This window comes from Periophthalmus magnuspinnatus, chromosome 9, assembly GCF_009829125.3.
Source record: "Periophthalmus magnuspinnatus isolate fPerMag1 chromosome 9, fPerMag1.2.pri, whole genome shotgun sequence".
In the NCBI taxonomy this organism is placed as follows: Eukaryota; Metazoa; Chordata; class Actinopteri; order Gobiiformes; family Gobiidae; genus Periophthalmus; species Periophthalmus magnuspinnatus.
Genome location: NC_047134.1, coordinates 8850450 through 8865732, shown reverse-complemented (window position 1 = coordinate 8865732; position 15283 = coordinate 8850450). Strand labels below are relative to the sequence as shown.

The 15283-nt window shown below is 40.2% G+C and overlaps 1 protein-coding gene across 1 annotated transcript in view; it reads left to right on the top strand.

The window, feature by feature from the left end:
- The window catches only part of hip1rb (huntingtin interacting protein 1 related b), a 55654-nt gene that overhangs the window by 16553 nt on the left and 23818 nt on the right, over window positions 1-15283 (top strand). Inside the window, exons 2-8 of the mRNA XM_033972131.2 lie at window positions 4470-4533; window positions 5284-5426; window positions 6016-6072; window positions 6498-6578; window positions 6645-6721; window positions 11036-11097; window positions 13935-14075. Coding sequence (XP_033828022.1) covers window positions 4470-4533; window positions 5284-5426; window positions 6016-6072; window positions 6498-6578; window positions 6645-6721; window positions 11036-11097; window positions 13935-14075 — 625 coding nt within the window. The remainder of the gene's footprint in view (window positions 1-4469; window positions 4534-5283; window positions 5427-6015; window positions 6073-6497; window positions 6579-6644; window positions 6722-11035; window positions 11098-13934; window positions 14076-15283) is intronic.

The window sequence follows — 15283 nt, the reverse complement described above, 5'->3', positions numbered from 1 at the left end:
AGACCTACACTAAGAGCAAAACATTGCTCGTTGACAGTGTAAAAAAGACATTACATCATTTATAATTTCTAAACTGTCAGTTAGTCATTTCACCTGACAACTACATCAACAATGCTAATCGAAATTCTTTTTTTTAATGCTACTAGGCATCTTATTCTAGCAGCTGTTTAGCACACTAATGAAATGTTAAGAATGGCACAGGTGCTAACTAAGCTAAAATAAGCATTAGGTTTAGTTGTTAGTTAGTTGTTATTTAGTTGTTAAGTTGATTAATTAGTTGACTGTGTCTTAGTAGGCCAAATGATTTTATTAGTCAAGTATCTTTTATTTGGATTATTGGGATTGATTGTACAGCAGCAGAGAGGAGAATACAAGGAGAGAATTGGATGGCATTTTGGGAGTGACTGGACAGCTTTAGCTGCCTGTTCACTGGAAGATGCATTTTACTAGTACTTAGTAGTACTATAAGCTGCTTTTATGCAAAATCCTCAGAATTTTGAGAACTTCTGCCAGCACCGTGATATGTTCCATATTAGTCAATTAATTGATCCACAGTTCTTTTCAGGTTAGGAATTTCTTTAGTTTATTAAAGCCCTAGTTATAATGCATAAACAGTGAATAATTGCTCCATTTTTGTCAAAATTGCTAGACATCAAAGTTTTAGTCATCTTGTCCGCCCCTTAGCGCAGCATGTTTTGGCTATCACGTTCCACTCCACACATGTTCAGCTCTTCTCCTCCCTCCTCCTGGGTCCTGGGTCTACTCCCTCCCTCCTGCAGCCTTGCTCATCCCTGCCCAGTGACCATCTGCCCGGGTCTTTGTGCCAGGCTCCATGTGCCAGGCTCAGTGTGGCAGAGCTCCCCCACCAACCCACCCCCCGTCTTCTGTGTCCGCCATGGGCCTTCCTCCACCAACAAGCCCCCCATTGTCCCGTGTTCTTCCACAATGTGTGTCCTGGCCTGGAGGAGCAGGGAGGAGGAGGGCCCAGCTCACTCTCTGAAGTCCCTTCTGTGTCTGGGGTTGCCTTGCTATCGTTGCTGGAGCTTAGAGAAAACTCCTTTTTAAGTGGAATATGTTTTGTAGGAGTTAGGATCAGTGAAGTGGGTGACAGGGAACGCCACCAAACCAAGTTACAGATCAAATCAGTAGAGAGGCGACCCTTGCTCAAAGTAAAATATGCATAATAAATTTAATGCCATACGATACTAGGCAAAAGACAAGCCGGTAGGAAGGTTGGAAAAGGCTCAGCTGACACTAACACTGGGATACCATTTACAGCTTGATTCAAGGCTAAACTCCAACTGACTTACCTTTTTGTTGAATTTGTAATTTACCTCATTGAGTCTTTGACTAGAACGTCTGTCATATATGATCAATAGGATGTAATGACATGTTTGCTTTATGCTTCAGAGTGTTTTGCCTGTCCTTGTTGTGCTGGTATATATCTAGTGTGAGGGCTGTAGGCCTTTAGTCATCTAGTTAATTAATGGGTTAATTGAATCTTGGTTGACCAACCTTTTTATTAGTCAACCCATTTTTTATTGGGATTGTAAGGATTTGTATGGACAATAGCAGAAAGGAGAAGGCATGGAGTGAGCTGTCTAAAGATTTGGGAGTAAATTGTGAGTTTAAAGAGGGAGTATTTATCAGTTAATATGGGGTATTGACTGATAACACATAAGATATTTTGCATCACCATGTTACCTTTTTAAATGCTATATTCGCCAATAACAATATATTAATATGTTTAATAAGTTTAATAAGCACTTGTTTTTCTGACTCTCCCTTTTCTCCCCGCATTAAGTCATTCCTCTAATGAAATTACTGCACATCGCATCAGGTGTGTTAAGTATTTCTCTATCTATCTAAGTTGTTGTGTGACAGCATGGATGACGTAGGTTTGTAGGCTGAGCATTGGATAAAATCTTACAACTATCCATAAAAATGAATAGGGTATAGGAGGGATCACTGAAATACTCAAATATGCTTGAATACATCTAAAACCTCTTCAGGCATGTTTTTGATGAGGGAACAATGACCTGAAAGTGACATCATTATTTAACAATCCCGTTGAGTCTAGTGAGTCCAGTTTGGGTCAGATGCATGGTTTGAGAGCACACAACACTCCCGTAGATGATAATGCAATTCCCAGAACATATGTTTAGTTGACCAAGAATTTCCTTTATCAGTCCTACTAGTGATTATTCTTGTAGTATTTTGGTGACTGATATAAACCAAGTATTCATGGGTTTCTGCTTCCTGGTGATATGGGACTTTTTGAGGAACTTTGACTATTTAACACAATATTTAGTTGATTGCTATGACAACTGTGCCCATTGTTTATCAGCCTGAGACCGATGGATAGTGATAATTTGTTCAGGGAGGAAACTCACACAACTCTTGTTGAACCAGCTTGGAGCTTATTGCAACATTTATGTGTTTAAAATTAATAATTCGGTTTGTGCTCTTGGAGTGTTGAGAGAACGCTAAAATCAATTTGCTAAACTAAACCCTGTAGTTTATACATCTTCAAATGTGGGATTTTAACAGGTTTTATACATGATCAGATCTAATAATTTCTAATATCAAACTCATGCTGAAAATCAGAATTTCTATTAACCTTTCAGCCCTAATATCTTGTATGCCATGAAATATTGTATCACACGTTACTTCAATCTGACACAAGGTTACTGTATCAAATCTTTGGCAAGGAAATGTTTTTCTTGTTTCTTTGAGTTGTAGAAGTATGAAACAGTCTTATCTGGCCCAGCACGGCCCAGGGATAACTTTATCTGAGTCAAAGCAGTGCAGCAGATGCAATGTTTAGTCATCCTTGTGATTTGTGTTGTGATTTGTGTTGTGATTCGTGTTGTGATTCGTGTTGTGATTCGTGTTGTGATTCGTGTTGTGATTCGTGTTGTGAATCGTATAGGCATGTTAAGATTATCAGGTTAATCGATTATTGTGATTTATTCAGGTCACAATACAATCTTAACAGCTAAAAATTCTAATCGTGACAATTGTTGAAGCAAATGTAAGTAATTTCCGTTCAATTAATACTCCAAAAAGCAGAGGTATGTAGAGTACCCAAAAATCAGAGTAATGTAAAAGTGCTTATGCAGAAGTACAAAGTAGTGGTACAATAAATGATTCATGTAACTTGAAGAGTGGAGTCTGGATGTAACATCTGATTTAGAATTTGAAGGACAAAACATTATCCTTTGAAAATACCGAATTTTGTGCATTGTCTAGACACAAAAATGACAAAAACAGATTGTAAGTGAAGGAGTGCTGCAAAAAACACAAATGATTAAATCTTGACAATTAAAGCTTTTGTCACTTGTAGACTTACTCACAGAGGGAAGAGTAACTACAACTTTTACTCGAGTAAGAGTACTGTTGCTTCAATTTAAAATATTACTTATTAAAAATTATGCTGCTAGAAGTAGTAAGTAAATGTAACTGAGTACTATCCACCCGATTACAATTAAAGTGGGTAATTTTAGCACAGACTAGGTACATTTGCAGGTTTGTGTTCAGTAACAAAAACAGAGTGCCTCCTGTGGCCACTGCAATTTCAAGTACTACCTGAAATCACACATAACTCCCCAGATTACAGCTAGGCATTTTGATTACAAACATCTGGCCGCAGGAGCAGAGTTTGAAGTGTGGATACTTGTTAGACCAATCACACTGTTCCTCATATCTCCAGACCATGCCTCTCCCCTCTCTCCCTTTTAGTCCTGCCCAGTTTAGCATCTCTATTTGAAATGTGGTTGTGAGCGGAGTTAAGATGTTTAATCCCCCTTTAAGGATTTCACTGTTGTTTGGTCATGGTGTCAATAACCGCAAATAAGGTCGTTTTCACACTTAAGTGCACTCTGTGGAGCAGCCCCAGTGCTCATTAGATTTTGTTCTGTTTACTTTACTTTTGTGTCGATCCTGTTCACATATACCGTGCATCATTCACCCCAAACATGCACCATAAGCCACGTGATAGCCCATTAGCTGACCGCCGAACTTATTTCTATGACAACGCACTTCAAGGGATAGAGTCCAGGGGAATCAACGCACTCATTACAAATAGGCTATACATGATTTGAGGTCTTTTTGCCCAATTCCAAGCACCTTTGCTGTCACAGGACACTGCAATAGTTGGCCCAAGGTTGGCCACATTCACACAGCACATATCCTGTGGTAGTATAGGTGAAGCCGCTCTGAGACCTCCTGTTTAATACGCTCTCGGACTGGCCGTTTACTGCGGTTCAAAATGCTACTGTTGGGTTTACACCGACCAAAGCTTACCTCTCTCAGAGCAAAAACTCTTTTACGTCGACCTAACTCATAGCAGTGTAAAAATGACCTTAATTGGGATGTTTTTCTCTCAATAATTGTAACACAAAAATGTGATCTTGTGACATCTCTGACTCGGTGCTACCAGTGTCTCCTCCCCTCTGTGTTTTTTTTAGCTCAGCAGTATCAGCAAAGCCATCAACTCCACCGAGACACCTGTCAAAGAGAAGCATGCTCGGCGTATCCTTGACACCTGAGATCTGCCTGATAACCCATGCATTATGTCATTAGCCACGATGACACTAAACACTGACCATGTGAGCACAAGACACTAATACTGACAGTTCCCTCTTAGAATAGTTCACATACACAGCTGCAAAATTATGAAATATATCAGTTAAGCAATGGAGATTTTTAAGATGGTAATACTAGGTACATGGTCCTTTAGGTCATTGAGTTTATTAATCAGTTGAGGGTCTTAGTTGACTACTTATTTCTTTGATTATAAGGTTTTATACAAAAAAACAAAGAGTAGACAGATGTGAGCTAGCTTGAACGTTTTGCACTACTATTACAAAGATGGCGGGTTTTGCTTAAAACAGTTGTCAGATAGGTAAACGTGAGAAAAACATATCTTAACATAGTTCATAATAAAATGTAATCCATTATTCATCCATCCAATCATGTCCTCACCAATAAAACCGATCTCTACATTGCAAGATTGTTAATGTAACTTATTGGCTTATAAGTTATGTTTTATTTTAATTGAATAACTCCACATTAACCTTCAATTGTACAAGTACAAAAACCTACCTACTTCAGTCCTAGATATATACAGTACAATAGGCACAGTATCAGTACACAGTGTGTATATACACATTTTATTCCAATTGCCCACAATATGTCTTGACAATAATATACCACATTTCCAGTCTTCACATGACCATAGTTCGTTGGTCCCTGTTGGTGCTTCCTTAACCCAACACATAGGCATCATCCTGGGCACGCACAGAGAGAAGGGGGCCTACACCTTCTGGTCATACTCGCTGGGGTTCCCTCTGGCCAGCAGCTCCATCCTCAGCTGGAAGTTCTGCCATGTGCTCCACAAAGTGCTAAGGGATGGACATCGCAATGTAAGAGAATACGCCAGACATGTTTAGTGCATATGACAGTTTAGACTACACTTTTCCACTCAAATATATAGAGGATTATATTATATTTTACTAATCACCAACATTTTTAAAGTAAAAAAAACTAGCAATGGTTGAGTTTATATTTTGATTTACTGGTTGGACACAGGTAGCAGATATATTATTCACTGAGGTAATTCTATTTATGTTACCTAGTAACCATACTGTAAACAAGGCCCAAAGTTCATCTGCTTTACACAATAGTTATTATTTTACAAATAAAAGTACAGCCTGCACCTTTCACCTTTGTTAAATGAAGGTTTAAACTGTTTGAAAAAAATCATAAATCATCCCTGGTGGAATATTTGGTGTTGACATGGAGGTATTTCATTTTAGAACTCATCATAACTTCTAGTATTTTGTACTCAATGTTTTTCTCCACAAACTGCTACTTAACTGATGTAAACCGATGATAAATAGTTACCACAGGTACCATCTCACCAGAGTCGTAACTGGAAAAACATGACAACCGTATGCACTTTAAGACGTCTCTACATCTATCCATTTATGTGATTGTGTTCTGTTTGACAAGGTTTTACAAGACTGTATGAGACACCACAGCAGTCTGGTGGAGGTGGGGAAAATGTGGGTAAGTCCTGATCACACTCTAAACTCTTTAATAAGTATCATATAAGAGACTATTGGGTGATGTAATTTGCTTGATTTCCTGGAGATATATGGGCTAATATTCCAATTACCTGGAAAAAAACCCCAAACATTTTAAATCATAAAGGTACACTATGTAACTTCTGGTCAAGGATTCTCCACCTACTTGTCTCCATGGAGATGTTGTTGCTGCTATGAAATCCTGCTTAGACCAAGTTCTGTTGTGTTCTCAGGCATTTAATAGAGATCTTAATGCAATACTGTGCAACTTTCCAGGGAAAGCAATAGCATTTCTTATGAAAGGTGCACTATGCCAATATTCACTAGAATATTGGCATAGTGCACCTTTTAATAAAATTTTGCACAAGTACAAATATTTAAGTAGTGTTTCTTCAATTTTGTGTCCAGGCTCATCTTCATGACAAATATGGCCAGCTTGTGGGACTCTACACTAAGCTGCTTTGTACCAAAATGGAGTTCCACACAAAGGTAAGTCCTCATTTTACCACTGCTTAATGACCTGAGTGCATTTTAACTGTCCCAATATCATCACAGCGCCACACCATCCCCCCCAATCTTGAGATCACTGACGAGGACCTGGAGCGTGCTGCTGGGACCGATATCAACAATGTGTATGTAACCCAATACAGTTCAATATACTGCAAAAGGGAACTAGTGCCTTCCAATTAATTTTAAGTAGGCTAAAAATTCTAAATCCTTTTGTTGTTAAAGCAAAATTATTTGCTAGTCTACAATAACATGTATTAAACACCAATTCACGATAAACGTGATGGTTTTATTTAAAGTAGAACTATAACACAAAAACTTCGCCACAACCACATTTCAAATAGAGCGGCTAACTTGGGCCATACCTGTAAGGCTAAAGAGGACAGTGAGAGGGAAGGAGGGGCGGGGTCTGACGGTAAAAAGGTATAGTGTGATTGGTCTAACACAGGGGTCACCAACCTCTTTGAGACTGAGGGCTATTTCAGGGGCACTGAGTAGTACGAAGGGCGCCACAGAACTTGTTTGCTAAAAACTTCCTAAATAACAAAACTGCATGGATAACTAACATTATAATAGTGATATTAAAATAGCAGTAGTTATTATAACACTATGTGAAGTGATTGCTCACATATCAATCATAATTATTTTCTACAATCAGTAATTTACACATCAATAAAAATCAGAAAAACATGTCTGAACATGAAACACTTATTTATGTTTATTTGCGCAAACATTTGAAAGTTAGGGGAAACACCTGTTGTATTTGTAGTACAAATAATCACTTTTAACATTTTTAAGCCAGGAAAACAACACTTTTTTTTTGCCTGAACAGGTTAATAAGTTCTTTCTGAACATTTAATGTTTTGTGCAGTATTTTTTTTATGAATATTGCTGATTTTAAATAATGATAATTGCTGAGTTTAAATAATGATAAAAATTTCTCTGTGATTCGTCAGCTCATTTACTATGAAAGTGGGAGGTCTGGCACTGCATGCTGCTCACCAGTGCATTATAATCTGGTGAATAATTTGACACTGCAATTCTCAGTGAGTCTTGTAAATGTGCATCAGTCAGGTGTGTTCTGTGTTTGTTCTTGATAAAGTTCATGTTGGAAAAGGCTGATTCACAGAGATAGGTTGAACCAAAAAAGCAGGCAATTTTCATAGCTGCTGTGCATACACCACTATACTTCTCCTTGTCCACAAGGCACCAAAAATTTGGTGCAGACTGCTGAGCTTTGAGGTGGAGGTCATTTTGAAGCGCTAAGATTTCTATCTCTACCTCACCAGCGTTCAAATTGAACAAAGCACTGAGCTGCTCAGCAGTGGATGTAATGTCTACGAGCATGAAAGGATTTGTAACAAATGACACGCATGGTTCAAGCTGCTCAAAGTCACAAAACCTGTCTTCAAATTCCTGTCGTAGTCTGTTTATGACTTGGGAGTACTTTTTTACAGCTTCGTCCAAAGCTGCAGAAGCAGAAACATTGTCATTTAACACTGCCTGCACAGAGGGAAAATGCAGCATTTTTTTCCCTCTGTACCTGTGTGGAGAAAATGTTCATCTTGGTTTTAAATGTGTTTATTGCACTGATCATGTGAGCAACAGTTTTAACTTTACCTTGCAGTTCCCGATTCAGATGGTTCAGTTTCTCAGTCAAATCCGTTAAAAATGCAAGGTCAAGTATCCACTCTGGGTCCTCCAGCAGCGATGCGTCTTCTCCCTTGGATTGCATAAACTCTTTTATTTCACACAGAAGTGACAAAAAACGCTGCAGAATCTGACCCCTGCTGAGCCATCGAATTTCTGTGTGTAATAACAGGTCACCATATTCAGCAGACAGCTCATCCAGGAGCATCTTAAACATTCTGTGTTGTTTAACTTTGGAGTGGATGCTGTTTATGATCTTTACGACAGGAGTCATCACGTGATCAAAGCCGGTCACTTTCGCACAAATCGCTTGTTGATGAATGATGCAGTGGTAGTGCAGAAATTTTGGGAATTCTGGATAATTTTTGCATTGTGCAATGAAGCATCTGCCCATCTGTTGTTACCGACTTATGTACTGGGACCTTTTTCTCCACAAAAAAAGTTTTTACCGCGTTGTTGTCGTAAGTGGCAGAAGTGTCAGCAGTTCTTCCTTTGTAGAAAAATCATCAAACACCATTCAGATAAATATCATCACCTGAGCCGTGCTGGCACTTTCTACCGACTTGTCACACTGGATACTAAACCACCTGCACATAGCGAGATCCCAGTCCAGCTGCTCTGATAAGTTCTCAGACAAAGATCACACTCGTCTAGCCATCATACTTGCCCTAAGCTGGACATCGGAGAGTGCAGAGATGACATCGGGACCATGTTTCTCATCTTTGAATAATGAGTTAGTGACAAGCATCATAGCTTCTTTAAAGACCTCCCCATCCGAAAAAGGTTTCTTGTTCTTTATCAAAAAATGTGCAGCTCTAAATGAAGCTTCGGTTGCGTTCGGTGTTGAGATTTTTGTGAAAAAAGTCCGTTGTGTGTCTAAAGCTGCCTTTAACGCACTGACTTTTCCTGTCCATAATGCATTGCCAGGTGGGTAATTTACATCAAAGTTTTTGTGGCAGGTTTTGAAGGTTTCCTCCACATTGTGCCGCTTTAGTACTGCAACAGTCGTCCTGCAAATAAGACACAGACATTTCTCTTTGAATGACGTAAAAAAGAACTCTTCTTCCCAATCATTGTGAAAATAGTTTGTCCTTTTTCGCTTTTCTGCCATGATTTTTGGGGCAAGCATGTCAGGAAAGAGGTGTGGCAGTCGCGCACGAATGACCTTTGACTTAGAAAGAGGTTTGAAAGAGTTTGATATTTAATATTTCTATTTGAATTTTTTTTATTTTATATAACATTATTTTTTAAATCTGCATAATATAAGCATTAATAAAAAAAAAAAAATGCAACTATTGAGTTGCAATGTGAGCAGTGCTATTTTTGGAGCATGTCTTGCGGGCGCCATAAGGGGTCCTCGGGGGCGAATGGTCGCCCGCGGGCACAGCGTTGGTGACCCCTGATGTAACTTTTTTGACAAGGGAACCTGTTTGTCTTCAGTGTGATGTTATTGCCTTTCCTGCAATTTTTCGCAGCATGGGAGCATAATCCAAGGACCGCAGAGCAAAATAAAATTGATTAGTCCTACCAGCTCACCATCAGAAGAGAGATCCCAGATCAGAGTCCCATTTAAAAAAAAAAAAAAAAAAAAAAGACATGGAAACGAGGTCAAAACAGGTTCTCAATTCAAAGTTACCGGTAACATTTCATCATCAAACATTCTTAATTGGTTCAATTACTGTTGCGCAACATTATTTCACAAAAATCAAAACATTTACAAAAGAAAGCTACAGATTAACAAGCCGACAATACCACAAGCATTTAGCGATTAGCAAAACTGCGAGCCATTACTGACAAACGATGTTAAATGCATAAACAAAAAGTGCTACAACAGCATAACAGTACTACCAAATTCAAGTTGGCATAACATAGCAGGTTAAGGCATAAAGTTTAATTCATTATTTTGACACCTGATTCATAATTTATGAACAAACAGAAAAGCACTGGCATTATTAGTGGAGCTCCAACACGTAGAGAGGCGGAAATAAACAGCAAGTTACAAGTTAATATGTGATAAACTAGTACTAAATTCAAGGTTAGTGCCATCTTAACACTACATAATAAAGACTTGGGCAAACCTCACCATAGAGTTGTAATTGATCTGGAATGTGTAAATAAGGCTTAAAGCCAAGCAGTAGCCGCTCAGTTTGGGACTTCAGGTGCAAGTTACACAGCACATAGTGAGAGTGGAAGGGGCAGAGGAGCAGAAAGGTACAGAGCTGCCCAGGATTTTTATCATTCAACCAGTTGCGGGCTGAGCAAATCAGGTAAGGGTAACCCTAGGTGGCAGGATATGACTAGTGTTGAGGTAATTCCAGTTCTATTACTTAGCAGTCAAGAACCAAAACCTGTGCACATGGCACAACACCTATGAATTAAACGAATAAAAATAGATGATGGCACCTTTTAGTATCTTAAATGAAGATTTGAACTGTCAGAAATGTCTTCTTTGGATGGAATTTTCAGTGTTTCTGACATAGGTAGAGGGATTCTATTTTCGCTATTACCTGTTTCTTTTGGGTTCTTCTTTTCTTTTTCTTCTTTTTTTCTGTCATTTAACTGATGTAAACCTATGATAAATATTTACCACAAGTACTATCCCACCAAACTAAGAACTAAAAAACCTTGAAAACCTGTCATATGCGCTTTAAGTACAGTAATTTTACTTTGATACTGACTTCTCTTAACAATAATATGAATCATTTTATATTCAAAATTTGTCTCACTTCACTGTCTTTGAATTTGCATCCCTCAGTATGTTAACAAAGGCATGTTGCTGTGTCCCTCAGGTTCCAGCTCACAGTAGAGGTGTTCGATTACATGGACGGGGAGCTGCGTCTGGCGGAGACAGGTGAAAAACTCCACAGTAACAAGAGCCACCACAAAGCACCTGTCATTATCTATTCATGCTCTCAGAGCTAGGCCATGCCGCAAAGCAGGTTAGCCTGCAGTAAACTCACCGCAGTTTATATTGTGTTGTGAGCCTTTAATTAGCACTAAATGGTGTGGAAATGCCACTAATCATAGAGAATTAAGCCCACTTCCTCTGCTCTGCTGTGATGATGTAGTGCTCTGGTGGCCGGAATGGGCAGTCACTCGGTCATGTGAAGAAAATTAAATAAATAAATTAAACATGGCCTCATAGTCATTTATTGATACTTTGTAGCTACAGCAAGATATCAATGCAAAGTGTCAATACCAGTGTTGTGTAAATGCTCTAGATTTACTTTTGTGGATTCTGGAAACGTGTGGTATGTTGACAGTACATCACCTGATAATGATGTAAGCACGAGAAAACGAGTGACATATTGGAAGGCAAGAACTTATTCAACATTGTCGTTACAATTAGACAGGAAGTCATTGAGTGGAGCAGATCTGTCCTTTTTAGATTACATTTTGGAGTCCCACAACGTTGAATCCAAGTGTAGTTGTTTTATGCTTTGTCCTCTACTTCACACATTCCATTGGCTACTGGCTGATGACAATGCCCCAATGGCTGTTTGCTTTTGATTTAATTTTGACTATCTTTTTTTATTTTTTATTTTTTTATTAGTTTTATAGTACAGAATGTAATCGTAATGTACAACTGACATACATCTATTTTTTTTTCCATAATTAGAAAACATAAAATAAAATGAAGTGAAAAATAACAATAATATTAAAAATAACACATTTGAGTAGCAGAACCAGAACAACAGGGAACAACGGCTTTTTTTCAAAAATGTTTAAACCTTGTTTAAACCTCTGTCTCGCATCCACCTGTTGTCCTCCACTCGCTGCTCCGCTCGCGCGCCACGTTAAACGCTTCATCCTCTCAAACACGTCCTCCACCGGTGTCACCACAGTCACCTGGTAGCCCCTCGCTGCCATATCCTTGGTCGCCTCCGCCGCTGTGCCGTACGTCTGTGTCCCCTCATCATAGAACACCCGGAGCCTTGCTGGAAATGGCGTTTGGAATCGTATTTTCCTTTCTTTGAGCACTTTCTTTGCCTCCGTATATTCTTTCCGCTGCCTCAAAATCTCCGGTGCATAATCATGATCAATGATTACTCTCCTCCCCTCATACATGAAGCCCCGTTTCTGCCACGCTGCCGTAATGATCGCTTCTTTGCTTCTGTAACTTAACAGCTTTACCACTATCGATCTTGGTGGGGCGTCTTCAGGTGGTCTCGCGACCCCCGCGCGGTGGGCTCTTTCGATGTTGAGTTCACGTAATGGCTCAAAGCGCAGGTTCTCTTTTAGGAGGGACTCAGTAAAGGAAATCATTGACTGGGCTCCTTCTTCTGACCCTTCCTTCACACCGTGAATTCTGATATTATCCCTTCTGGAGCGTCCCTCTTGGTCTGTCAGCCTGTCCATGAACTGCTTCTGTATTTTAAACAGCTCCTGAGTTGCGTCCTCTATATTTTGAATACGCTCCTCCGACTCCATTATGCGTTCCTCTGCTTCTGCGATGCGAGTGTTTGTCTTTTTGATGTCATCTTTCAGCTCCTTGAATGTTTCTGCGTGTTCACGCCGAAAATCTTTTATTTCACGGAGTATGGTTTGTAGATCTGACATATTATCAGGTATGTGTCCCTTGGCCGCTAACGTGGTTTCCGCTGTTAGCGTTGCAGCTGCTAGCTTATCTGGCTTCGCAACTTCTTCGACGTCTTCTCCTGTGTTATGTTCAGTCCTCTTTGATCTCCCTCTTGTCATAGTAATGTCCCCTTTGGTGCTATTCAACATTTGGTTTAGTAAAATCAGAAAAAACGGTCCTCGAGGGTTTTTTTAAAACTTTAGTCGGGGAGCACTCTCCCTAGCCTGCCGCCATGTCTGTAACCCGCCCGGAAGTCCAATTTTGACTATCTTGTAGTATTACTGGAAGCAGTTTCGGAACACATCCACTATCACTTCCAAAAAGACAACTGCACGGCTTATTGTTTTTAGTGTATATTTTTGTCTTACCATAAAAAAGTAAAGCTGTCTACTATGTAACAGTAAAAACAAACATCAAGAGATCAGAGCGAAACAAATGTTAGTCTCACATTCTGATATTTAATGTTATTTTATGTGCTTATATTTAGACGTATCTTTAGTTTTATTCAGCACGTCTTTTATTGTAGTAATGTAACAACATGTAAAGTTTTTACAATGAGCCTCACATGATTCTCTCATTTGGGTTGCCAGTTTCAATGCTAAAATGCAGTTGGTTTAAACCTAAAAAGACTCATCTGAATTGTCACGACCTAAATCTCAGCACCTGCAGACAATTGTTAATCAGTGCTAGTGCAGCCTCTGCAGCTCAGTGAGTGAATTGTGGAGGTTCTGAGGTTTCACATGAGGCCTGTCCATATACTGAGAATGAGTATGTGTCTTCTATATGCAGGATAAGGCTCTGGCAACCCAGTTACAGTTTTAAAAAGGTGCTACACTCAAAACTGAAAGTGCACAGGCTGCATGAAATAATTGCACTATTTATGTGTATCGATGGTATTGTTTAATGCTGTTTGTGTATTCTGTGTTTTTGTATGTCTCAGGAACTGCAGATGGAAATTAGTCTGTACAAAACATCTCTTCAGTATTTTGTTGATTCATGCTCCTGTACATGGTTCCTGTAAAATTAATAAACATACCATTTTTAAAGAGTACTGAAGCACAAACAGTTCATGCATGTTTAACAAGAGACTTTTGTCTGTTATTTTGCAGTGATCCGACAGCTGAACACGTCAATCGCCATCTCGAGTCTGACCTCCGGCCAGTGTCGTCTGTCTCCCCTAATTCAGGTCATCCAAGACTGCAGCCAGCTCTACCACTTCACCGTCAAGCTCCTCTTCAAACTGCATGCATGTAAGCACCAGCACTGCGTATGTTTGTCTACTTGATCATTCGCTATGATTACATGCACATGGAGTACAGGGAATGCCCTTAAGACAAGTTTTGTATTGTTTCTCCAGAGACCACTCAGTTCAGACTACTCAGTCTACTTTAGGGCTGCTTGATTAAGGAAAAAGAATAGCTAGCACAGTTACTTTATATATATTTGAAATCATGATTGTTTGTTTAGAGAGAAGGTGGGGGAAATGAAAGTAGGTGACCTCACAAAAAGGCTTTTCCTCTCAACTTTGTAGCTATAATAAAAGCTGTTTATATGCATAGGGTCAAACTTTTGAAAAAATAAATATGAGAACTAATATACTCGACAATTCAGTTTAGTAATTTTTTTTGCCTCTCAATGCTATTAAAGCTCAAAGCACATCAAAGCTTCAGTCATTTTTACATTCCCTTAAAGTCCATCCATCCATCCATCCATTTTCTTCCGGCCGGGTCGCGGGGGCAGCAGTCTAAGCAGGGACTCCCAAACTTCCCTCACCCCAGACACGTCCTCCAGCTCCTCCGGTGGGATCCCAAGGCATTCCCAGGCCAGCTGAGAGACATAGTCCCTCCAGCGTGTCCTGGGTCTTCCCCGGGGCCTCCTCCCGGTGGGACATGCCCAGAACACCTCCCTAGGGAGGCGTCCAGGAGGCATCCTGAGCAGATGCCCGAGCCACCTCAACTGGTTCCTCTCAACGTGTAGGAGCAGCGGCTCTACTCCGAGCTCCTCCTGTGTGACTGAGATCCTCACCCTATCCCTAAAGGTGCGCCCAGCCACTCTGCGGAGGACACCCATTTCGGCCGCTTGTATCCGTGATCTTGTCCTTTCGGTCATTACCCAGAGCTCATGACCATAGGTGAGGGTAGGAACGTAGATTGACCGGTAAATCGAGAGCTTCGCCTTCCGGCTCAGCTCCTTCTTCACCACAACGGACCGATACAGCGACCGCATCACTGCAGACGCTGCACCGATCCGCCTGTCAATCTCACGCTCCATCCTTCCCTCACTCGTGAACAAGACCCCGAGATACTTGAACTCCTCCACTTGGGGCAGAGACTCACTCAGCCGCGGCACGTTTGGCCCGCCTGTACTCATCGGCTGCCTCAGGAGTCCCACGAGCCAACAAGGCTCGATAGGATTCCTTCTTCAGCTTGGCGGCATCCCTTACTTCCGGTGTCCACCA